General features: G+C 37.3%; 1 protein-coding gene across 3 annotated transcripts in view; it reads right to left on the reverse strand.

The window, feature by feature from the left end:
* Positions 1-26,919, reverse strand: part of PARD3B (par-3 family cell polarity regulator beta) — a 394,022-nt gene that overhangs the window by 358,628 nt on the left and 8,475 nt on the right. For all 3 annotated transcript variants that reach the window (XM_074548315.1, XM_074548314.1, XM_074548313.1), the window contains exon 2: positions 9,819-9,920. In XM_074548315.1, coding sequence (XP_074404416.1) covers positions 9,819-9,920 — 102 coding nt within the window. The remainder of the gene's footprint in view (positions 1-9,818; positions 9,921-26,919) is intronic.

Consider the following 26,919-nt stretch of genomic DNA (forward strand, 5'->3'; position numbering starts at 1 on the left):
ACCTGCTGCCACAGACAGGGACATCTTCAGCTACATCAGGCTGTCCAGAAACCCATTCAACTTGACCTTCAATGTTTCCAAGGAGGGGACATCTGCCACCTCTCCGAACACCCTGCTCTAGTGTTTTAGCACCATCACTGTAAAAATTTTCTTCCTTCTCATCTACTCTAAATTGCCCTTCTTTCAGTTTAAAACCATCACCTCTTGTCCTATTATAACAGGCTTTGCTAAAAATTTTGTCCCCACTTTTCTTACAGGTCCCCTTTAAAGTACTGAACAGTTGCAATGAATCTCCTCGAAGCCACCTTTTCTCCAGGCTGAACAACCCCAGTTCTCTCAGCTTCCAAAACATATCGTAATTAAACCCCTATGTGGAAGTATTTAAGAGCTCAGCTTACTTTATATAGCAAGACAATCCACCAAATTATCTTACCACCACAAGGCTACAGCATTTTACAATGCATATTACTCCCTTGGTAAGCATTAACATGTGTGTGCTTAAAGACACTTAAGCATCAACACGTGTATACATAATTCCAAATATTTGTTACATCAATGAAAATCACTAAGGAGTAACTCTTCCACCAGGTTATTCTTACACAAAGAGATATTAAGCTTCTTTTCATCAGGAAATCTGAATGTTCATTCAGTTCATTGTGGCCACATGCACTTAGAATGACCTCCCTCACTCCCTCCACCCGTTTCATTGTGCAAGGAACAGAAACCAGACAGCCTCTCTTGTCAGAGCACCAATTAGCTACAGTACTTAGTGCCCAGATGACAAAACACATTTTCAGGTCAAGAGAAAGTGTCACAGCTGTACAGCTGAATACCCCCCAAAAACTAAGAGATCTAGGTCCCCAACTTTCTGCATTGCTCTGTGTTTTTAATATTCTGAAGAGCCAAAACACAGATCAGTTAGAGGGATCAAAAGAACACCAAACTAGAAAAGCACAAGTTTACATCAAGAGAAATTCACATGAAGAGAAATTTAACTCCCAAAATCTCCCATTTAGCATTTAAATGGGAAATCTTATTCCAAAACTATCAGAAATTTTATTAGTGTCACAGGTCTACTGTCACAGTTACTTAACTTTTTTAAAATCTGAAACAAGTAATGGAATACTTATCACTTTTTGGAAAAAATCTGGTAGTTACAGATGTTCAGAGAAAGAGATCACAGTTCAGAATGTTCAAACACAAACATTCCACTGAAAAAAATAAAACTGAGGTGTCCATCTGGTAGGAACCTTCATGCACACACTACTGCTGAAGTAGATAGAGCTGAAATAAGTAACCATTGCAAGATGTTACAAGATATCTATTTTAAGAAAAAATACATTATACATCACTAAATTTGTAAAAGCTTATAAATTCTTCTAGGACAAACAGGAGGCAAATTTATGCATACAGTCATCTTGCTACAGCTCTGAGTCTATAAAATTGAATTTTCTTTAACGACCTAAGCAACATCTGACCACGTATCTGTTCCTAAAGTTACGAACTTATCTTGAAGCATATTGCTAGACCTGAAGTTTATAACAAGAATGTTTCCAGTAACCAGAAGCACATGATGGTGTAATTGCACATCCCAGAATGTAATACTACACTTTAAAAACGGTTATTTCAATGATTACACTAATGAGTTCTGAACTTCCAACCCATGTGCATACAGTTTCATAATTACACAGCTTGAAATCCTCATCAGCAAATCCAAATGCTCCTGAAATCCAAATCATTTTATAATCTTGAATAATGCATGGCACCTCTGCAGCAATAAATTAAAGCAAATTTCATAAAAATGCAAAGCTTCATAATTTGTATTCTAAAAGACAGTGCATTACTAAAATAAAGTGTTGCTTACTAAGTACTAACGACAGTGGTTTGTTGACCCCTCCCCCTGGTATTTACAGTTCAGACCCTATGTCAGAAATAAACAGACCAACTCCTACCAAAATATCCTTTTTTGTATATATTTATATGTATATGGTGGCTCACAGCATATCCTACTACAAAAAGTGAAATCAGACATCTGTTTCCTAAACAAGCACTGGCTCAAAATTGCATAAAACTTTTCCATCCTGAATAGTGTGAAAACATGTTTTTAAAAATAGGCTGCAGCTTGACTGGTTTACATATTATTTTGTCAATAGCAAAAACAAAACTCCATCTTAGTTCTTTGAAGGGCCAGCAAATCAAGGTCTACAGTTTCTCTATAAGAACAACCCCAGCCCCAATGCCTTTCTTTTGTTTGATCGATTTTGAACTATTCATAAACCTTAGACAAACTCAGTGGAAATTCTGAGCAAGCATCCATGCTGTCCTTTTGAATGAGTCCAAAAGCCTTGTCAAGATGACAAGAAAAGTCATTACAATCAATGAAAATTCACAGAATGGTTTTGGGTGGAAGGGAACATAAAGATCATCCAGTTCCATCCCCCTGCCATGGGCAGAGACTCCATCCACCAGACCAGGATGTGCTCAGAGCCCCATCCAGCCTAGCCTTGAACACTTCCAGGGATGGGGCTTCCACAGCTTCTCTGGGGAACCTGTGCCAGTGCCTCACCACCCTCACATTGAAGAATTTGCTCCTGATATCTCATCTGTCTCCTCCTTTACTTTAGAAACCTTTCCACTTGTCCCGTCACCAACTTCCCAAATAAAAAGTTTCTCTCCCTCATTTTTATCATCTTTTAGGCACTGGAAGGCTGCAATGAGGTCTCCCTGGAGCCTTCTCTTCTCCAGGCTGAACAATCCCAACTCTCTCACCCTGTGTTCACAGAATAAGTGCTCCTTCCCTCAAATCTACTTTGTGGGCCTCCTCTGGACCCTCTCCAACCGGCCCGCATCTTTCTTGTGCTGAGGAATCCTGACCTGAGCTCAGTATTCCAGACTGAGTCTCGTGAGAGCAGAATAGAGAGGGAGAAACACCTCCCCCAGCTTGCTGGCAATGCTTCCTTAATGCAGCCCAAAAGGATTGACACCCCGTTTTGTTCCTGGATTTTCTTGTGTCCCACAGTTCCATACCATTTGGGGCTAACAAGGATAAAGGTTATTATTTAAAATATGCCCTTTCTAATACTTCCCTTCCTTGTGGACATATGATCTATTGCTAACCATCAGACACCTGAAGAGTCTCTACTGGGACTCCCTTGACAGAACAGAAATGGCATGGAGCTTTTATTCACAATTCTGTTTTGTCTTTATAACTTCATCACTCAGAACTAGATATGAATATTTAAATAAACAAATACTGTCAGCAATAACAATTTCATATCCTAATAACCCTGATTATTGGATATAATAGCTGAAACATTACAAAGAATTTACACAATGAAGAAGTCCTCTAAACTTTGAGCAAATATGTTCATACTATGGTTGTAAACGTGCTATTCAGAATACAAGTTAAATCCATTTTCATTTTTACAATTAAGGAATTGAAAGAAGGCATAATTAGTTATCCTTTTGCTAATAAAATTTTAAGATCTCTGGGTACCTGTACTATCTCATTAATGAAATCACAAAATAGAAACACAAAACCAGAGGCAGTGAGGAAGAGTCACAAACAGCTACACGTATTCCGGCAGAGATACTAATCATAACTTTACAATTATATTAAGGGGGGAAAAAATCAGAAATGCATTAAAACCAAATCAAAGAACAGCAGGCCTTACACACAAGTTTTGCCAAATTTCTGCAAGTTTATTTTCCTCATATTGATCACAACAGGCTTTTTGATCTACTAATCCCTTGGTTTACCTCATTAACAGCAAGGAACTAAACATCAAAATTGGCCTCTTAACACCCATTTTCCCAAAAAGGCATTCAAATTTACAGAAGCATAACCAAGACACTGCCAGAAGCACTAAGTGTCAGAAGTCTGAAGTGTGTATTTCCTGCAGCAAGCTCAACAGTCAGCAAAAGCACATGCATTAGAGCAATAACAGGACGTGGTATTAACCAACTAAATGTCATAAAACATTGTGTCCAAGGCCTAGGCCAGAGCAATATTAACAACTTGAAAAGGAAGAAAAGCTGTGATTTTTTTCTTCTTTGATTCCTCTTTCTTTTTGATTCAGATTTTATGAAAGACACAAATCATCCAAGTTATAACACACCATTTTGAACTATCCTGTCCATTGCAGACTTCCAATGTTGCCTCCATATTACATGAAACTAACAGCACCAAACTGCTTTCTGCACTAACAGACATCTCCCACATTCTTATTAAAAAGGGATTTCTTAAACTTCTCCAAGGGAAACTTCCCCAATATGCAGTAATTTGTAGAGGAGTCTACATAAAAAAAACACTGCAGCATAAGCTTCAATAGGTAAAAATTCTCAGCTGTAATGAAGTCTCACATCTCTTCCAGTTTTTCCCACATAAATACAATCTACTATTGTACAACAAACTGAAGAATAAAAACCCCTTTATTCAATACCCCAGTTACCAGAAAGTTACAAAACCCTAGAGAGCTCAATTACACTCAATTACTTAGAAGTCTGGAGTTGGAACAGCTTTTCTCTAACTCAAGTATGCATTATTTGCATACTATACTATATCACGTATTTTAGAATCATGTCATGCAACAAAAAAGCTGCAAAGCATGACTTGCACAGGCTCTGCTGACACACTGGGAGGTAACTTAAAACAGTATTGAGGCCTCTGCCACCTGCATCCAGGGGAAGCTTTTAAGGCAGCAATACTCTAAGTCCATGTGAGGAGAAACTGCCTCAGAACACCCCAGTCCTTTACTTAAAGTAGTGAGACTTTTCTATCAACTTGCCCCCTTCTCATGTCTCACCTAATGTTGCCATTTTTCATCTTGATGTAGAAATTTTACTTATCACCTCACAGTCTTCAGTTAGAGCTTCTATATTTACCTAAGAGTTACTGTGGCTCTGATTTACTTCTCTTTCATGAGGAATTTGATGGTTGAATAGAATAGAAACTGATCAAAGGTGGAATTAGCTCATTATAACTTAAATACACATTGCACATTAGAGTATGCCATCACTTCCACAGTCAAAATAACAACCCTCAAGGTCTACAGAGTCAAATCCAGGTCAAAAAAGAACTGCTCTACAGTGCTAAACCCAGACACCCATCACTCCCAGTGAATAAACCTGCCTGCAAACAACAGAAAAGATCCAAATCCACTGGCAGAAAACACGCCTGTCAGCATATTTTTCTACCTGGAGAAACATTTCTTTTGTATAATTATATCAGTCTTGAAGTTCACATCTGCTTCATTTTTATTGCTTTGTTGAAAAATCTTCTGCAAACCAGCCTCACACTTGCAAAATCATCACTGAAACTAAAGCTACCTGCAAAGGCTTCTGTCTGAAGTAGGGCTTCAAAGAGTTACTTAGCATTTGTGACAAAAGCTTCAGCCAGACCCTGAGCTTCTTATCAGGAGCATGCATGGGCCCAATAGCCATTTTGAACAGCCAGCAGCTGATTTCCCTAGCATTAGGAGACCATCCAGGAGACATGTTTTTTCAATACTGCATTTCTGCTGTAGCGAGCTGCAAAGAAGAATTCATTGATTTTCCTATTTAATATTTCATTAAATGCTTAGCTAAAATAGGTATCTGAGATACACTTAATTCATACCATTTACCTGATATCATCATTAGAAAACTTAAATGACAGTTGCAGTCACTACAAATCTTGATATAGTGTCACTATTTCAGCATTTCATTGACGTTGCTTTATGTCCTTCAAAAGCTTCTGCTGCTGTTAAAAATCCCTACTCATCTATATTTAACAAAGACACCCAAGAAAAAACTAAATTTCTAAGATCATACTGTTATCCTGCTATTTCAGTGTCAGCACACTGCCCATCACAATAACTTTTTTTATTTCTTTCACTTCTAAAAAAACCACCCCACACCACAGAACACCCCCCACCGTTAGCAGCGGCACTGCCAACAAACAAGTCCCTGGAGAGCTTAAAGCCACATCACCTCCTGGGATGTCATGCTTAATCTTTCACCATCAGCACTGATCAGAAAATGTACCTTTACAAAAATGTTCAGCAGCTTTGTTGGCTCAACTGTAGCTACTGAAATACTGCCCTTGCAAACACAGTCGTAGAAAACAACACCCAAAATATCCACAAAAACCAAAAAGTACCAATAAGAAAAAGACACAAAAGCAAACAAACAGATGAAAAAACCCTACAAAACAAAACCAAAACAACCCAAAAAAACCCCAGCACCCTGACAGCAGACCACCATCTCCTGCTTCAGAAGGGCTGTTAAAAAAGCACACCTGTAAACATGCTTTGCTTGTATTTAATACTGTCAAAATATGAACACATATGAAGTTTGATAGAAAGTCTATTTTCCTTGTAGACCTCTACATTTATTCAGAAAGCAGAACTGTTCTGATCGAGGAAGCTTGTTGTCCTACAAGCAAAGCAAGTTTTAACTTAACACAGGCTTTCATTTACATGTCCTTAGCATCCCCAGGTGTTTGCTAGTATATGAAAACATGATTCCATATAAACATCAGCAGGAAGTCTAGATGGTTACATTAAGTTTATGCATTTCAGACATGTGCCAAGCACAGGGCTCCATGTACACAATGCTAGGAAAGGAAACATTTTGTACTCTGTCTTTGACACAGTAAAGAAATTTTCTCAGAACATTTTCTTGCTGAAGAGTTCATTTCAAGTGGGAAATCTGTTAAGAACAGTATACAAAGAGAACTCTATTTATAACTTCAACATTAAAATCAGACAATTTAAATAGCACATTCTTATTCAACTGACAAAATTTGGGGATTTTAATTAATTTATCATTCAGAATATCAGAACATGAACCAATTGCTGGATAATGTGCTGAAGACAAGCTATTTTAAAGCTATTCTACAAAACTATGTCAACTAGATTTGGACATCCAATTTAGGTCACAGATTATTGCTGAGGCAACAGCAGCAAGAGACTCTCAGCCAGCAGAATTTCCAAAGCATTTTCACATGACGTGTTACCAAGCCTATGAAATACTAATTTAGATCTGTTTTATAGGCAATTAAAAAATGCCACTCTGTCCAGCATAACTGTGCAGTTGACAGCTGCACAGTTGAACTTTGATTAATCTGGAGTTCAAGAGGAAGTCAGGAAGTTAATGTAAGCAGAGTTCAAAACCACTGCCACTCCCAGTGACGGGCATTACACATTCCAGTGCCATTACTTCAGGGCTGGAACTTCACAATTTACTCCGTTTTTTGGTTCCCTCCCATTCATTCACTAACCCACCACAGCACTTGCTGCTTACCTCATGAATAGTTGTGCCTCCTTAACAGTCTATTGTTAAGGACTGTCAAAAGCTTTTGAAATTCCAAATAAATTATATCTGATAGCACTCTCTCTGTTTTGTTGTCACAGTGAAAGAATTCAATAGATTAGCAAAGACATTTTCCTCTGAAGAAACTGTGCTAATTTACTGCTATCAAAGTAAGATCTAGAGCAGATTATCTCTTCAAAAAGCAGCAGCCGTTTCCTCTGCCACTGAAGAAGAGTTTGATGGTAAGCAGGGCCAAACACACCTTTGGTTAAAGGCACTGAGGTTAAGTGCAAGCTTATTTCTATAGAGAGTGACTGATTTTATGTGAAACTCTGTCACTGGCTTGGATGAACAGCAAAGGATCACAAGGACAAGGGAGCAACAAACCTGTGGCCTATTCATTTACTGCATATACAGATAATCATAACCAAAGGCAAGCAGAGCACAGATAAATGTACCAAAAATTCCTTCATCTATTCAGGTACTTAAAACACCAAATAAGATAGCAGGCCAATCTGACCTGAGAATCTCCTCATTTTTGCCAAGCATAAAAGATCCCCTAGTAGAGATTCTCAGTGTGAAATAACACTGGTTAAGGCTCAAAGACTAACAGGCCCCAGTAAAGCTATCAAAACTATTTGTAAGCCTTTTATAGGGCTGGTTCTTTGGTATCAGATCATATCAAACTTTGTAAGTAGGTAATATGGACAGCTCCTTACACATGCTATGGCCCAATTCCACTTTCAAATGAAAGAATTTTTCAACCTCTTAGACCAGCAGATCCCCTACAACATTCTCCCTTACATTAATCAAAAAAATCTGATTTTTCACTGCAGCTGCTCTGTTCAGCAAGTCTCTTATCCCTGTTTCACCAAGCTACTCTGAAGAAAATAAGATGACAGTGATACATCCCCTGTAATTGAGATATCAGAGGAAGAGAAATTGAGGCGTTTGCTGTACTCCTAAACCACACCAGACCACTTCAAAGAGTAAGACTCAAGTTTCCCAGCGAGTTTTCCCTAAGGCAGCCTCAGAGCCTCACTTAGCACTGTCATAAGTGAGGAAGCTTAGACCCACAGCTGTGACCTAGAAGCTTATTCAGCTACACATACTCAGTCAGTGACAGCCACTGACAAGGTATAGCACAGGCTCTGGTCACAAGTTAAAAACTACATGGCATATCAAATATTCTGCACATTGATGCTCACATTTCCACAAGAGCTCCTCTACCAGTACTTCAGAGAAAATCCTGGGTAAATGTGCTAATTTTCATTAACTAATGAGACCAGCAAAACATTTCTTTGATGTAATATCTCATTTTATGACATCTTATGCTTATGGTTTTATTCTTTATACACAGCTGTTCAATTTCAGAACTCAATCCTTTTGTCTCCAAACACTCCTAAAAAAATGTCTTAAGGTGTCTTAAGTGTACTTTCAGTAAATATGGACAAGCAAGAAACACAAATATGATAAAAAGAATATATAACAGAGTTCCACTGTTTTTAAACATTCCCACACAAACCACCCTAAAATGACACTGAAGTGCACCCTAAACAATTTTCTAAGATACAAAGAAGCAGCATCCCATTAATCATAAGTAAAATGTTCTGCTTTGTTTCAAGTCATTGAAGAATCAACACAGCATACAAAACTACCAATTCTGTTTGCAATACACTAAATTATTTTTTAAGTCATCAAGCATATGGCACTTTAAATAGACAAAGCAATTTATCTAAAAGCACAAGCATATCCCATATATGGATCTTCAGTTTAAAGCCATTAATTTCTGTTCCTCTGATTTTATGAAGAAAAAAGAAAGATAAAATCAGCAAAGTTTTATAAATAATACCCCTCCTCTATGCTGAATAAGTCACCAATAAGTTTCCTAAAACTAAATTTTTCTGACAACTAAAAATAAAATTAAAAGAGATTTCTCTGCAATTACTACTACCCAGACAAGAAATTTGTCTTATTTTAATTGAAATTTAGAGACTCACAGCTTTTAAAATGAATCAGCGGCCTGCTCAGACTTTCAGTAGCAAATCATAGGAACTCTTCTCAAAATTTAACAGTTCAAGGAGCTGTTCTTGTCATCACAAGATTTGTCCATTTTGTCACTCTCAACCATGACATTTGAATGATTCTCAACAACTTAATTCCATGCAAAGGCAGAGATTATAAAAGATATTTTACACGGCATTTATTTTTAAGTGGCATAAAAAAGAAAAAAATTCTTGTAAAACCCACATTTTTCACCATGGTATTTGAATATAGAAATAAAAGGAAACACAGAACTGCATTAACAGGTTAAGCCCTAAATGAACCCTGCCAGGCTTCTCTTCTCACTGCTTGGGTCATATTTCCCACTCCTCCATTCTGCTCCAAAAGGGGAGAGTGACAGCAGTTATGGGCAGACGTGTTTAAGAATATTTAACATCCATTTCACCTGCCATATATCCAAGAAATGAGAAAGCAGCATTTGTTACTTGAAAAGACACATAACATTTTCATCCAAGCTTTACCTTATCTTTGTCTTCCACAACATCTGCCAGCACATCATCTGGGTCCAGGATTCCTCCATCTGTATACTCCAGGTGGTGAATATTTACCCAGGAAGCTGGATCCTGTAAGACAGATACAAGACTTCTTAACCTACCCTTGCATGATTTCAGTGCTATCAGACATAGCAGTTGTGTGTCCCACTTATTTTCCACCTACTTCCCTCTATAATCACGAGGTAGAAGATCAGAGCCACTACTCAAAATTGAAACTGAGAGCAAATGAAAACTGCAGATGAAAAACAAGGCAATACCTACAGAACACTACACAAAAAAAAAAATCTTTAAAACATATATTTTGATTTCCTTATCAATCTTTATCTAATTTGAATAGTAAATTTATAACAATAAAAAATTCCTTTTGTTTTACAATACTTTAAAGATAGAATATTTTGGTTATTATCAGCATAAACAAATACATATGTATATATATATATGGATTGGCATGCACCCCTCCTGACAGGTTGTGGGGAGGCATATCCATGTATTTTTAGACATATAAAATACATCCATCATTTCTTTCTCTGAGGCAGATAAAATCCTATTGTGGCAAAAAACCGCAAATGAATAAGTAAATTCCAGTTTGCTTTCAGAAATACTCTCAAATTCCAATGCAACACTGTGTACCATATTAACAGGGATCAGATTAATTCTCCAAAACGAATGCTTTCTCCATAGGTTATTAACTCCTTCAATAACCAGGAGTTCAGCCATCACTCCCCACTGACCCTGAAGCCAGAAGGCTCAGCGTGTACGGCTCAACAGCAGATTCTCCCTGACAGGAAATACAAAATGAGAGAGCAGACACACAGCCTGTAGCCACTGCCCCAAACTATACCAGCTACCTGTGTACACAACTTCCAAGGGGTATTTATGGCTGAACTGCCTTACTTAAGACTTATCCTCCTAGGACCAGTCCTTGTGGTTTTAATGAGCACCTGGCAGCTCTGTGAGTCACAGTGATGTGTGTGAGTACTCTGAGCCATCAGCACTGATGAACACTGCATCTGCTACAGCAAATGAACAAAGAAAACATGCCTGGTTAGGATTAGAAAGCATATTTGAGTCCTCCATCAAATATTATGGAGAGTGGCCAGAATATGCTAAAATTAAGAGCCAGGAAAGGGGCATGCACACACATAGCTTTGAGAAATGTTTCAGAAATGGACAACAAAAGGATGAGAACTGATGACCTGCAACTGAGGGTTAAGTGTAACTAGATACAGTACAGCTCTGTAACAACCACACAACTAAGCATCTAAAAGTATGTCAATTTGTAACATGTCCATTTAATCTCTAATTTACCTCTTACTACAGTTATTTCATTTTGCAATGAAACCACCCATTTGTGAAATAGCAAATGTTTGTTCATTCTAAGTATCACATGCTCAAAATTACAAAGTTTAAGAGTATCAATTAATATGCTTTATTCCTCTGCAAAGTGATAAAGTGTGGAAAACTATTACAGCTCAAATTTCTATCTTTAGGCCCAGGGCTTAGGTATTTTTACCATCACCATAAAACTGTAAGATGAAAAGGCAGAAAAGAAACATACCTTTATGCAATAAATAAGCACATTAATTGAGATTATACAATTTACCTAATGCAGTTACCTTGGAAAATGAGTATTAGTTTGACCCTACCAATAAAATTACAAAATATGATACTCTGAAACCAGAACACATCAGTAGCTACAGATGTTCCTCCTGAACCTTTTAACTAATGCAACCACAAAGCTTTTAATAGTTAACAGCATTAAAACAGCATAATTGAAAATCATTCCTGTTAACTGGACAAACTTCTGTGGCTAACCTATTTGGCTGAAGATACATTAAAACCTGCTGTATTATGCTGCTGAAGTGTTAAGAACATAAATGAAGTTAAAAAATACACAGCTGATTAGAATATTTTGCTTTCAGTGTTCACTTATATTTGTGATTCAGTAACTGTACCAACAGAGATGAGTCATTGAAACAAACAAAGAAAGAACAAGTGTAAAACCCTATTGTCCCAATAGAATGATGCAAGTTGGCAGGACACAAGCTCAAGACACAGAGCCACCCTAAACTACATTAAATTTAACAAATTCTTAACCCTCTTTTACTTTGGGGCACAGCAAAAACAGTAATTGAATTATTTTTATTAGTGGCAATATCAAGACAATATATCTAAAAGTTTCAAAGAACAGAAGATGCCATTCCTCACCAATCTTCTGGAACAAGTGTGGCCTATGTAAGATTTTTTAGAAGAAAACAATGACAATTCACACTGAAATACAAGAACTAAAACAGGGCAGGATTCACAGCTTGTTTTGAAGAAAAACACTTAATGGCTTAGCCACATACTGTGGCTCAGGTACACACAGTATGAACACACTACAACCTTCAGATATCAAGGACTCTCCAGTTACAATAACCACCACAGACTAGAGCAAGACTGAATGCTTGCTGCCTCAGAAATAAAAATGTGAATGGCTTCTATTAGCATATAAACTTCATCTCTGAAAGTTAAAAACCCATGCTGGGAACAGGGAGCTTTTCTTAAACTTGTTTGATGAAGCAAACAGTAACGACTGCTAGATAGCCCAGGTTATCATCCACACAGTCGCAAAAGTAACAATGGTTCATCTGACCAGCAACTCCACTTGGCCACTCAAAAAGATTTCAAAATCAGAGAACATTTCCTCTTCTTTCAATGAACCGCAAACACTGCCATGCATTGGATACAATGTATCCATACCAAAAACTAAAACAACAACCAACAAGACCAAAAAACCAACAACTAAAATGTATATATCCATTTCTTCTGTGTTTTCTTTGCTTGCACCAGTAGTCCAGACAGCTTCACTAAATAAAACATTAATATTTTAGAAAACTCATTACTTAAAACAACCTATTAACTGTTGTCCTCTTATTGCAAAGGTTCCCATACCTTCTTGGTGATTTCTCATGGCCATCTCCTCACTGCACAACCAACAAACTGCAACTCTTTTGTGGCGCTCATCATCTTATTGGACACAGCTGTGGCTGTTAAGGGCAGGCCTGTTCCTAATCTTTGGTGATCAGTACAGCTGCAGCTCCTCAGGTGTGAGACTGCCTTCTGCACTATTTTCTTACATGCTATCCCTCCACAATTAACCACCAGCAGACATAAAAGCTGAGTATCCAAAATTCCAAACAGCACCGCATCCACATGCATAAGCACAAATTCACATTTTGCACATTATTTAGAGATCAAAAGGAGTAGAACAGGTCCAAAATATAACCATGGTACACCCAAGAATCATTATCAGAGAAAATAAAACTTGCTCAGGAAAAGGACTGTCGTATTTTAAGGTTCTTATGATTTACTACAATAGAACAATCAAAAGGGGCATCAAGTTATAGTTCATAAAGTATATGAGTGAAAGCCTTGCAAAACAGAGCTTGCTGATTCTACAGTGTCTCCTGAATGGCCAGAGTCAGAACCCAGTAACAGAGATGACAGGCTATGCCAAGGGTCAGTGCCAGACAGCTTCAACAAAATAACACTTCTCACCTGCTGAAAGCAGCAAATGCTGGAAAACACCCCATTTTTGATCAGGGAAGAGATTGATTAAGAGCATACTTACTTAGCAGGTACTTGCTGAGAACCTATGAATTATAAAGGAAAAGAAGTCTAACAACTGTATTCTAATATACTAGGACAAGTTTTGGGGTGGTTTTTTAGATGACTGATTTTTATTTCAAGTTTTTTTAACTTGCGATTGAAATTTTATTCTAATGAATGACAGTGTCTAGAATGATTCTTCACTGTATCTTTTAGTCATCATCATTAAAACTTGATATACTTAAAAAGAATAACTTAAGTTTTGAAAAATAAAAAAACTCTTGTGAAAATAAAACACTAACAGAGCCTGGAAGCTCTGGGCAGCAATCAGGTATGATTACCTGAATCTATTTGTGCTCCTAAATTCTCTCATGTTAGGAAGTTCATCTTGAAGAAAACAAACTATGGTTCCAAAAACTCCTAGCATCACAAGTGGGGAGAAGCTCTCTTACTGCACAGTACATAGCCCCTAGGCAGAAATTCAGCTGAGGTACAAACTTGTAACAATCTACGTAAAGAAGACGTATGACTAAGTTACCTGGTATAATTCATAACAGCACTTGGCAAATGAATATTGAACAGTTACTCTGATGTGCATTTTACCTTAGGGTGCAAGTCATGTTTGTGTTTAACATCAAGCCACTTAAAAGCTGTTTATCATCATTTCCTTTATGTGTGGGAGAACACTTGAGGAATTACTATGCAAATATTTACCAAATGTTAAATTAAAGCCAGGTCACACGAATGCACAAGTGCAATGCAGGCAGAGAAGTGACATAAATTTTAAAAAATGGGCTTGACATTCATTTTGTCACAGAATCCTGACTTAGCTGTTGTCACCTAATACAACACCATCACTGTTCAAATAGTCTAAAACAGGTTCAAGAATTCTACACATTTATTTTCAGTCAACATATTCACTCAAATGAAAAACCAATCCATTTATAATTAAAGCACTCATTTATTGTTAGGTTTTTAAATAAATCAATAAATCCACATTTTTTTGTATCAGAAAGTTGGAGTGCATTCTTGATTCTTTTTGTGCCCAACTCCAACAGAAAAGTACCAATATCCTTTTCTGAAAGCTAAGCAACGTAGCTAATAAATGTTAGAATCCACACTGGGTATTTCTGACTGTCAATGAACAACAGAATCCAAACAAGTTTAAATATGTTTCAGCTGACCATCAATAAAATAAACACCACCACTTAATGATTTCACAATTAATTATTGTTTGATGCTGCATTTTGTTCCACTGTGCAGAACATATAAAATTATTAGCAAATCCTCTACTGGAATTTTTAATTTAATATAGTAACAATGGGATGCACTTAAAAAAATCAGAAATAGAACTGACTTAAAATTGCTCCTTGTGCTGATATTTCTGAAGCACCTCCACATCAATGCTTCACTAGAGCAAACAGACTCCAATGAAATACAGCATTAAATTGGAAATCATATATGCCTGTTCCCCATACACAACAAGGGAATAAATGTTAGGCCAAACTTGGCGGAAGGAGAGGCCTCTGGTCATACTGTTTTCCATGACTTAGACAGTAAAAGTAAAACAAAAAATCCCATAATCATACAATATTTTCTGATAAAGAGCTATTTTAGGTTAAGGTCAGTAAGAGAGGTCTTCTACCCCTTATCATTTTTCAATTCTAAATTGCAATGTGATGCATTACCTCAATATATTAAGTAGAATTTAATGATTTCTATAAGCATTTTAAGGGTACACAGTGTAACATCATTACACAGAGCCAAACAGCACTAAGCATTAGTTACTCTCAGACCACAGCTTGGGGAGCAGAGCACAAAAAGCAGCTTGGAGAGGAACATATGGATGAGATTGTTCACAGCCTCAAACCTGATCTCAAAATCCTTCTCAAAGTTTATTACTGAATTAGAAGAGCCTTAAGCATTTTTAGTTTGCTCACCAAAACCACCTCCCAACAAGCCTGAAATGGTACTTTATTCAAATTTCATCTCAACTGCCACCAACAGGCATGTCATCTTCAACTGTAGTAGAGATGGGGCTCTGTTTTTACAGCAATATGAATACTGAGTTTCCAAAATCAAGAACTGATCACAAAGCAAACACTGCACACTACAGACCATCACAATCTGGAGCTGAAGAGTTAGAGCTCAGCAACAACATAACATGCATGCATTGATGTCCTTGTACAGCCTAAGACAAACCCAAAGGAAAAAACCAAATGCCCCAATATGCATCACACCCCATCCTTACAGAAGGCAACCAACCACCACTTCTACTCTCTTCATATGTACAAATGTAGAATTGTATGATTGCATACAATATTGTAGGTTACAGACATAACAATTTTAGGGAATTAAAGGAGCCACAAGAAGTTTCTGTAAGAATCAAGGATGAACAGGTATTGGCACAAGAGATTAAATCCATTCCAGACACTACTGAATGCAGCAATTCCTGGCACAGACCTGACCTGAATAAGCCTCCCTATATCATGCCCATGAGTATACATCATACACACATATATATATATTTACACACACACACTTGGAACTGAGTACAAATTGGGTCTTCTTTTCACAAACTTCAAAAAATAGAGATAAAGTAATATTTAGGTTTCATTGCTCAGGAAGCTTCCAGAGTTTAGTTTACATTACACATAACAGATGATGTTACAAGCTCATATTTTTAGGTCTCATTGTTGAAAAAATAAATCCTTACCTCTAATTAATTACATTGTCTTTATAGCATAACATTAACCAACACATTTTTAACCCTTTCCAGTTAAAAATTCAAAAGCAGCAGAAATCTTTAGGATAATACAAGGAAGAGAAACATGCTACAACACAGTGAGATAGTAAAAAAAATTCCTCATGTATTTCATAGTGTTATTGTTCTCCTTCACCAACACTCTGACTCTGCTTGTATTAGAAGTGAAAATGCTGCAAGATGCTAGAGAGAAGATAAAACTTCTTCATGGCCTTCTACCAGCTGGAGTGACACACGTTCTCTCAAGTTATTAATATTAAAGAAAGATCTATACTGAGTGAGCTCAAGGACAGAAATTAAAGCTGAGGCAAGGGCAAAGGACAAGGTAGTCTGCTCTGAGAGAAACTACTTTTAAGCATCCAGAAATAAAGCTACAGAAAACACAGAAGGCCATACAGCAGAAATAGTCTTAGAAAGGTGACTGTAAGGGATGCTTCCTAATCTGTCCTCCAGATGAAATAAAGTACTATAAAAATAAAGCTGCACAGGAAAGGATCTTCGGAGAGGAATTCACCCTTAACTGGAGGGGTGATGGGGAACAGAAAGAAGTTCATTGCAAGCAATCAAACTTGTGAGTACATGGAAGACAAAGCTCTTCCCTTTTCACAATAAATTTAGCAGGTCTAACAAGCTTTCAAACCTCATGCCAAAACACGATCACAAGAGGTAACGCCAGTCTAAGTTGTTATTCCCATGATGCTTTGCTTCTGACCAAAGCACACTTTTTTTTTTAGATGGGTTAGGAAGTTTTCTTCACACAGTAAGATAACACAGAAGTTTTACTCCTAAAGGAATGAATTAAATATTCAAGTATGAGGTGAATTAAAGATTATTTTCTTCAACAAAACCCATTTTCTCCTACTATTCAGAAGGATCTCTTTTCAAACTATAGTAGAGGAAACTATTCCCTATAAACAAGCTATTTAAAAAATTAAATCTCATTCTGTGTATTTTCACACATACTAAATTTTTGTTCAGAGTCATTCATTTTAACTATTAATACTAGTTGTGGAAAATGTAATCTTCCCTCAAGCACTTCTTTTTTCCAATCACGATGAGATGTGATATAGCCAAATGGTACAAAGTAGAAAAGGAGTTCTGAAAACACAGTAATTTACATAAGATCACTTTAAATATTCAATTTTTAAAGTTTCTGTCTTTGAAAGCACTAAAAACCTGAAGTCAAAAGGGGAACTAATCAGATCGGGTCAGCAGAGAAACATTCATCATTGTCAGAAACATTGAGTTTATCACAGACCACTTACAGTTTTTGCACAGTCTGGTCACACTGCCTTCCTGGCCCTTAAGGATGGCAAGAGCACAAAACAGACAACCAAACAATTCATGCATGAAGCCAGTGGACTACCACAGATTTGCACCAAAAACAATCTGTTACCAATCCTGAAAAAAGAAGAAAAATCTTCTTTTGCTCTTCCCAGGCACAGTGAACAACGAAAAAGCAGAGCTTCCTTTTAGTTTTTGAAATGAGGCCTAACACAGCACAAGTACAGCTCACCACTAGCTTCATCATTGATATGCTAAATGGTCCAAAATACCATTAGTCAATCCCTAGTCACCAGAGGGACCCAGAATATTTCTTGATCTTAAGCCATCTTCAAATTATTATGCTCTGAGAAATTAACAGGACCAAGTATCACCATGACTAGGAGTCAAAACACAACAGCAAGGACTGATGACCACTTCTTTCTGTCTTCATCTGTTCTCTTCACACCACCATATACCAAACTTCATTTTGGAGGTATAAAACTCATCCTTTTTGCACTTTTTTCCTTCTGATTCATTTTCATGTACAGTTAATACATTGTTTTCCTTGGGAAGACAGAAACTCAAACAGGTACTGGTTATAAGAGCTACCTCGTTACAGCAGGATGGGCTTAGACATCTAACAGAGAGCTCTTGAGTCAAGATGTGAGCTACAAAGAACCTGGTGCACAAGTTATATACACAGTTGCATCTGTTAAAAATGTCCCAGATTACACTTGAAAGATAAAGATCCTGACCTGAGACCCCAGTAGACAAACCACAGAACATGAATACAGTGGAAGTTCTTCACACAGGCTATAAAAACAAGGGGATCACAGTGAAAAGGACCCTCCCCTTGAGTCACTTTACACTTGCATACTGCAGGTCACAGCAGAAGGAAGGACAGTGAGTCTCTTCTGGCTCTCAGAGATAGTTTTGGCAAAGAGGGACTAGAGGATTTCTTGTCCTTTAGCCATCTTTAAATTATTATGTTTTGAGGAATGACTAGGACTATGTACTAATAATAAAGTCTTCGTTTCCCACAATGCAGAGAAGGTACTTCACTGTAATCAGAAAGGAAAACGAAGAGAGAGTTAGGTATTTCCCCCCCCTGCATATTCAACTGTCAGGATAAGCTATCTCCCATATTCAGTCCAAGGAAGAAAACAGAAAAAGCTGCTCCTAATCTCCCTATCATGGAATTCTCTTTGTCAGAGTACAGATACATAAATCTAAAAAGATTTATATATCTGTACTCTGACAAACAGATTATTTCAATTGACATTGTCCTTGACTTGCAGCACTAGAACCCTTCAAAAATAAGAGCATTCTTATTTTACACTGAATCTGAATGAAAAAACACTCTCTGAATGTAGCTGTCTGAATATTACCTGAATAAAGCAGTATGCAGAGAATATATCAGCAGAGGATCCCATAGCCCACCTTCACATTACACTCCAACATTTAAGAAGACCATATAAGCCTGTTTTAGTTTTACAAAGAAAGCTGGAGATACACATGTAGACAGAGTCTACCCACTGCACTTGTAACAACCAGCCAAAACCTCCCCTTCAAAGCCTTGGTTAAAAGTGGAGCACACTGTATGCCAGGCACTGAATCCAAGACAACTACACAAATGTAAGAATGTAGGTACAAACTGATCTTCAGTTATCAACTAAAAATATCCTTTAGCTTTTCAAGTCCATTAGATTAGACCGTTTCAACAATGCAGAAACACAGAAGACTCAACCTTGTGCAAATTAACACAAAAATTCCAGAACAAAGCACCTCTAAATAAACCTACAAGATTTGAGGGCTTACCTTTCATATCCCAAGTCCTCCATGTCAAATGTGATCTACAATATTCAGAGTAGTATTGTTATGTTAATAAGCAAACTGCTTCTCAGCTCCAGGCACCTGGTGAGTAATTAATTAGCACTGCATCTGGCTTTTTGTTTGATTACCTAAAGGTAACACTGGGGGGGCTAAAGACCACAGCCATCATTTCTTAAAATTCAACATTAAGCAGGCAGACAGAACTATAAAGCCACTCCTTCAAACCTCATTTTTCACATAAAAATGAGAAGGGGGAAAAAAAAAAAAGTAAGAAAGGCATGTGCGTAAGAGCAGTGTATGTCAGAAGTGAAGTCCAGGTTAAGTAAGTGAACAATGCTGTTATTCTGCCAACAAAAACTGATAATCCTTTAAATTCAAATCATTCAGTACAGCTACAGATAGAAACAAGGCTGGCTGCAAATTAACACAATTCAAGTCTGTAACAAACTCAGCACTGAAGGATACCAGATCTTCAACAAAAAATGATAAATGATTCGCATCTCCAAGGGCAGCCAGCACTTCAGCACTGCATCTAGAAACCATCTAAGATTGTTTTATTTACAACTGTTGGGCCTTTCTTTGATAAAGTGATTAATGCATTTGCAGCTGACACAGGACTGCTTATCAGAAGCAGCTGAGATCTTCAAAGATGTGACTGAGTAACACCAGACTCTAAACAAAACTGAATACAAATGCTTGTTAGACAATGCAGACCAAGCTGGAATCCATGCTGGAATCCTGTCAAACTTTTAACAAACTGAGCTTTAGATAAAGGTCAAGTGAGAAAATAATTGCAGTAAACTATAGGAGCATATCCTTAATTCCTCACAGAAAGCCATTGGGTATTTTCAGGAATTCCACAGAGAACGGCAAGACTTTTCCGCTGGAGTACCACCCTATTTCCTGCATGAGTCAGTCACCAACCAGAGACTGGGGAGTAATTTTGCCAAAGACTGCCAGATTTGTAGTGTCAGTAGGAGGAGTCAGACTACCACTCCCTTCTCACACATCCAAAGCTGTTCCATTTCAGAAATGCCACTAATTCTCACTGGTACCACTGCCCATATCAACATCAACTCTCCCCATGGTACCTCCTAGCAGGCTCAGCTCACTGGTGTCCTTATAGAGGAGTTAAGTGTGGACCAAGACTCTCTTTGCTCACTCAGAGAAAATACATGACCTTTCACAGTACATTCAGTGACTGTCTTCCCAAACCAAGCCATAAGGAACAATCGTAGACCCAGTGCTGTAAAAATGCTGAGAGAGCCAGGGTAGTGTTAAATTTTCAAAGCATTAGAAGAGGTAAGTAAGTGAGGCAGAAGTAAGTTCATTACAAATGAAAACAAAAAGGGGAAAAAAAAAAGAAAAATTGTAAAGGGTGGTAGTGAAAAGTAATAGACTCAAAATTGGTTGTGCAGGGAGGGAAACAGAGAAGTTTAACCGTACAGGTGTTGGAGCAAGGCTTGCAGATCTGTACTAGAGGATGCTGTAACCTATTTCCGTCTCATGTGAAACACTAAATGAACCAGATTCTCTCCTCCCTTTACTTCTCAGGAGAAAACACAATTGGGTCAATAATGTTCTGAAGGCACAACTGCCAGTCAACCACTGCCTAACTCCATAAAGCCTAGTCAGCTTCAGTGGTTCTGACTATTGTTTGAAAGAAAATAATCTGGAAGTTTTAGAAATAATATAAATATCTAGCAGTTCAATATTACACTGTGGGGATTATTATATAATCTGCCATATTTTGTGCTGTATTAATAAAATTCATATTATCACAGTACAACATGGGTAAGTTTTAGTATTTGACTTCCAAGATAAAGCAAATATACCTGGTAAACAGCTGAAGCAACCTCTACCTTTAAAAACATTGCCAACGCCAAGTGATGGAACTGGATGAAATGCAAACAAGGCTTCTGAGAACAACTTCCACCTTCACCTTACTGATATACAGAACATGCCAGAATAATTCCATCATCAACACTAAATGCCATATGCCTAACCTCAATGCATGAAGGGGATTTTGGCCAGAGAAATAGTGAAGAGAGTGAGATTATCCACTTTTTCATTGAAATTTAATACTATTAATTAAGGGTGCATAAGGGTTTGCCCTGCCCTTATCCCAAAGGGCTGCTTTCTTCTGGTATTCTAAGTGTCTTCAGGAAAACAGAATGACAAGAGCTGGGAAGAAACATCTTCACAGGTTTCAGAGGAAGAAAAAAGGCAGCACCAAAGTTACTGCAAAACAACTGACAGGTAGGTCTAAGTAGGTCAAGTACAACATTTAGCCCAAATGTGAAAAATGACACCCGAGGCACATGTTCCAGTTACTGTTTGGTAGCAACTTTCTCCAACCCATAGGTTGCAAGGGGGCCACATGGAAAAAAAACGCTCCTTACACAAATTTAATCCAGCCAGTACAACCCCACAATAGAGTAAAAATGAAAACAGCTGGTAAGCAAACTTGTTTAAATGCTGTAACTTGCATATATTTTGCATCCATCCTGAGATGCCATTACAACCTTCATTTTCATTTGCATCTTGATGCCATCCATCATTGATGATGAGGCCAAGTTACTTTTCAGTCAGCTACCTCATTCATTCTCTTTGGGCTCCAGAACTGTACCCACATACATTAACTCCACATATTATGCCATGCTCAAGCACCAGCAGAAATAAGAAATAAAATAAAAATCTACTGAAAATGCCTACAGCTAAGTGGACATAACATAGCCATTACTCACAAGAATGCTCAACCCTAAGCATGTTATAGGAACATTTTGGCACAATGCACTGTCAATAGGACTTGCAGAGTAACAGCTCCCTGCTCAGTCAGGGATGATCAGACCCGGCTCCCAACTCTCGCACACAAAAACAGGTAGAGAGCTGGTTGGTGACAAGTTCAGCCACAAGATGCTGAAAGCTTTTCAGCAAAGTAATTTGATCTACTTCCACTAAATTTTATCCCCATATGCAGTGCCTGAAAATGAAACCAGCATATACAATGAAGCAGTTCATTCACTTATTTAAATGGTTACTAAAGACATGGACAATGTCAGTTAATAAAAAAAATATAACATCAGAATTTACTGGTCTAATGCTCACAAAGTAAGTGATTTGGACTCCTACAGAACCTGCAACAGTTTTGGCTGCATTATTAAAAGGTATCTCTTACACTAACTATGACTTCAGGTTCAAAAACAAAACCACAGAAAACTCCAAGAAAAACAGCCTGAAAATCCATTAAGTCTGCTTCAGCTTACAACACTATTTAAGAGTTTGATCATTAAACTGTAGCTTGTATCTTTCACTATGAACTCAAGCATCATAAAAATACATGATTCAACCTCACCACTCAAGTTAAATCTAGCTTTTTTTCCTCTCAGTCAAAAGAAACTCCATTCCACAAAGCCTCCTTCATAAAACTTTTTCTTGCCAGATTGCAGAATATTATTTTTTCAGTAACAAGAAACACTAGCATGAAACTTATCACACACAAGATGTTTCAAAACTGAAGCAACAACATTTTGCAGAATGTTAATAGTCCCCTACAATCTATTTCAAAACTACTTTGGTCTGCACCACAGCATGTGGGACTAAGACCCTCACTGTCAAGTCTGCTTATGAACATCAGCACCCTGGATTTTGCTACATGATCAAGCTGGGGTTTTTTTTACTCTAAAATCCATATTGATAAGCCAAATAGTTAATCTCTAAACACACAATGCATAAAAGGGATCATTTCAAACCAGAAAAATGGAAGACACTTATAATCACCACAGCATTCACATTTGAGTGACAGCTAAACATAAAGACACATCAAGCATTCAGCCATCTGGAAAGAAGATTTTTTTTTTCATATTGTCTATTCTCAAAGCCTTAAGGCAAGAGTCAGAGGTTGACCAAGACTTCCATTTAGTGAGATGCTCATTTCCCATCTCCAGCCATTAACAAACTGCACGATAAACAATAAGCCAGACCCCTCCACTTTACTACATTCAAAGACAGTTGTGTCACACCAGGACAAATAATGTGTGCATACTGCCAGATGTACTTTATATTTGGAACATAGAAAGTTACCAAAAAATCTACCTAGTGTTTTCCTAGTGTCTTTGAATACAGCTTATTTAATAAAATGACTATATCAATTAAGATGTTTTGTTACACTACACAAGAGAGAATATGATACATATATAACTGCAAAATTCCTGATACATAAATAAAACCAACCAAAGTATGTATTCAGACACTATTAAGAGTTAAATGGTAGTGAATGTTGCTGCAGCAAAATAAACAAAAACAATCACACTGCAAGCACGGCTACCAGAGACCCGAAGTGACCAGAGGAAAATGCAGTCCAGCTTTAGCATTACATTTTTAATAATACATGAAAGGCCTAATAAGAAAAAAACCCTGAATGTACAGACACAAACCATCTACTCCTTTCACATTCTCACTTGCAGCAATTACTCCCCCACAACACACAAAATTCAATTTAAATGGAAAACTACCTAAACCAGCATTTGCCAGACTCAGGGTACCAAGGTAACAGTAATCAAGGAAGAAAACACCCTTAGAAGTAATATATTTAAAATGCACAGGTCCTGAGTCTTCTTCTAAGCATTTATGAGATATAATGAGTTTTTAGAGCAAAAATTAAGAATTCATTTTGCTCTTCAGGAAGTCAGTGAACTGGTTTCCATGAGCATTTCTCATGTAAAGTTGGTACCTCCCATCAGCCAGCAGCTGAATGAGAGCTATCCAAATAACTGCTCCTGAAACATTAATACAGAAGTCTTCCCTGGATTTTTACGTGCAAATTTTCTTCCCTCACAGAGAAGGGTCATAATTTATCATTGAAAAATCCTAACATTAAATTATTTTTTTCCACACACATGTACTTTTTTTCCTCAAAAAAAAAAATGCATATCCCTTTTTTTTATTGCAATCTAAACAACACCTGCATCATGACTACTACTACGCAAATGCTGGTCTTTATGTACAATATTGAAATGTCAATGAACCGTCTCCTTTCTGTCACCCAAAACAACTATTTCAGGTTTCCAGCTCTTCAGGGAGTTTTCTTTTTGTATCTCATAATGCCAGGGACTCCTGAAACATTTGTTCAGGATATATTTATTACAGCCAGCAGGGGAAAATTAACTGTGAACTGGCAGCAGCTTGGTTTTTCAAACCAGCCTAATTCTATGGAGGCTGAGCATGCTAACTCTCATCAGTCCTTGAAAAATTTCAGCAAGTTCTTCCACCCTAAAAAAACATGGGAAAATCCAATTGAAGAGAGCAATTGCCTCTCTAATGTTCCATTCTTTGAGCAGATAAAGAACGAGTTAAGAGGCATCAGTAAGAGAAGATGACAGTCAAATTTCCAACATTACTAACAAAAAAATATCTGCTAAATAAGGCAAATGTGAGAAACAGACTTTCAAAAAATATGCAAATTAAACAAATTTTATATATTAGTACACTGTTTTAACCCATTCTATAGAACAGAGAGGGTCAGGGGGGCAACCTGGAGAAAATACTGAATTTCTACAGAAATTGCAGTAGAGTAGGTAACCTAAAGAAAATACAATTAAAACTAGAGTCAAAGCAAAGTATTATAGATTTTTGACACACCAGAACAGACCAGATATTTCCATAAATCTACTTCTACTCAGTAGTAAATAAACTACCTTATAAAAATAAGCTTATAAATTGATGACAACCCCTACTGTAGACAATTATTTTATTTTTTCAAAAAAAATCATTACACCTTAAAAATCATTGTTACTGCAAATAACTTTTTAACTCAGTCAGAGTAGAAAGAACGTAATGTGGAGGCAAACAGCATTTCACAGAGCACCCAATATATAAACATTTGATTGATGTATTCAATATTTCCCTCATTTTTTTCTTCCTGCAAGCTTAACAAGTACTGGACTTTTTTTTCCTAAAAGCAAGCCCTCTGGAGTCTTTACTCAGCAAAAAAAATCCTGTATGACTTCTGGTTTCCATAGAGGCTTTCAAGTAGACTAACCCACAGTTCAAATAAAAACCAAGATAATGAAAAAAATTTCCTTAGAGAAATAACTTAAGCAGGAAATTGAAGACTTTGGGAGTATCTATTTCAAAAATAGAAGCTTGTTTCAGTTTAAAAAAATGTACAGGTGAGATGCAGCACCACCACCCAATTTACTGATGATCAAGTATGACACAAGCTAGAGGAAGTCATTTGGTTTTGCCTGGGTTAGTGAGACACAGTTTTCACTGCACAGCTGCAAGGCCCCGACTACCTGTGAAAGAAAAAGGCTGCAATGAGCCATTCTAGACTGAAACTGCTGCAAAACAGCAACATTGCCTCAGTCAGATTTGCAGAACCCCTGAATCACTTCTATGTCTAGAAAAGCTACAGACAGACTGTCACAAGTAGCTTTCTTTATTGCTTACCCTACTCAGGCACCATTGTATTTCTGTCCTGCCCTTGTTGTGTTTAATATCTAGGACTGATCAAAAAAATTCTGAGATGAAACTTCTCCGTGAAAATCCTTACTGAAATAGTTAAGAAAGCCTTATAGAAAAAGTTTTAGCTGGAAGAGAGAATTTTAATAGCGGTTCAACCAGGAATCCATAGGAAGGCTGTTCTGCAAGGAGTTGCAGGGTGAGATGGCACATGGAATTCTGATAAGCTCTGCAGGAAGAAGTTATTTAAGCAGAGTTCTAGGCCACATTCTATCTTCTTTGTTCATGAAACTCATCACTTACAAAGGGTCTGTATCCTAAGCAGCCTGCAGCCAACACTACCAATATGAGCAAAGCCTTTAGAGCTTTAAACTTGTAGTCTGGTTACACTTCTGGCTTGTGGTCAGAAATAAAAACTGCCAAGCAGCGAATGTTAGTGGAAATCTTTCTAACACTCAACATACTACCCACCAACAGAGTGTCACAGAGGATTTAAAAAAAATTATTATCATCATCATTTTAGGCAAACTGCACCACAATGAACTGCATGCAACAAAAAAAATGCTCAGCCTAAGAATTGACATGAACAGTGCCTACATTTAGCAGTAATAAAATTCTTTAAAATATTGAAAAAACATGGAATTATCCTCAGATATTCACCATGAAATTCTGGTCTTATCACCATTAATGACATCCAGCATTGCAAGACTGAAAAAAAAATAAACAAAGGCTAGCAAAGACTAAATGGCCTCAAAACTTGTAGTTGGAAGAAAAACATAAATAGTGAACTACTTTACTATGGACATCACCAAAATTTATAAAGACACTGAAGTCTGCCTGTCCCCCTGGCACACCAGCCAAGAGGACAAGCTACAGAGCAGGTACAAAAAATAACCCTTAATTGTAAGACGGCCTACAAATGGGTGCTCCAGGGTTTGGATACAGAATAAATACAGCATATACACAGGATATGTATGTAACATATATATCATATACACAGGATTAACCCACCAGGATTTATGACTCATCTCTCCTTCAAAGGTACAAACCTGGACCTGCTGAATTATAACTTCTTTTCAGCCTGCTGAATTATGACTTCTTTTGAGCTGGAACTACTCTTACTTGAACACTACATTGTCACTCAAAAGAAAC

Source organism: Zonotrichia albicollis, chromosome 10 (genome assembly GCF_047830755.1).
Source record: "Zonotrichia albicollis isolate bZonAlb1 chromosome 10, bZonAlb1.hap1, whole genome shotgun sequence".
In the NCBI taxonomy this organism is placed as follows: domain Eukaryota; kingdom Metazoa; phylum Chordata; class Aves; order Passeriformes; family Passerellidae; genus Zonotrichia; species Zonotrichia albicollis.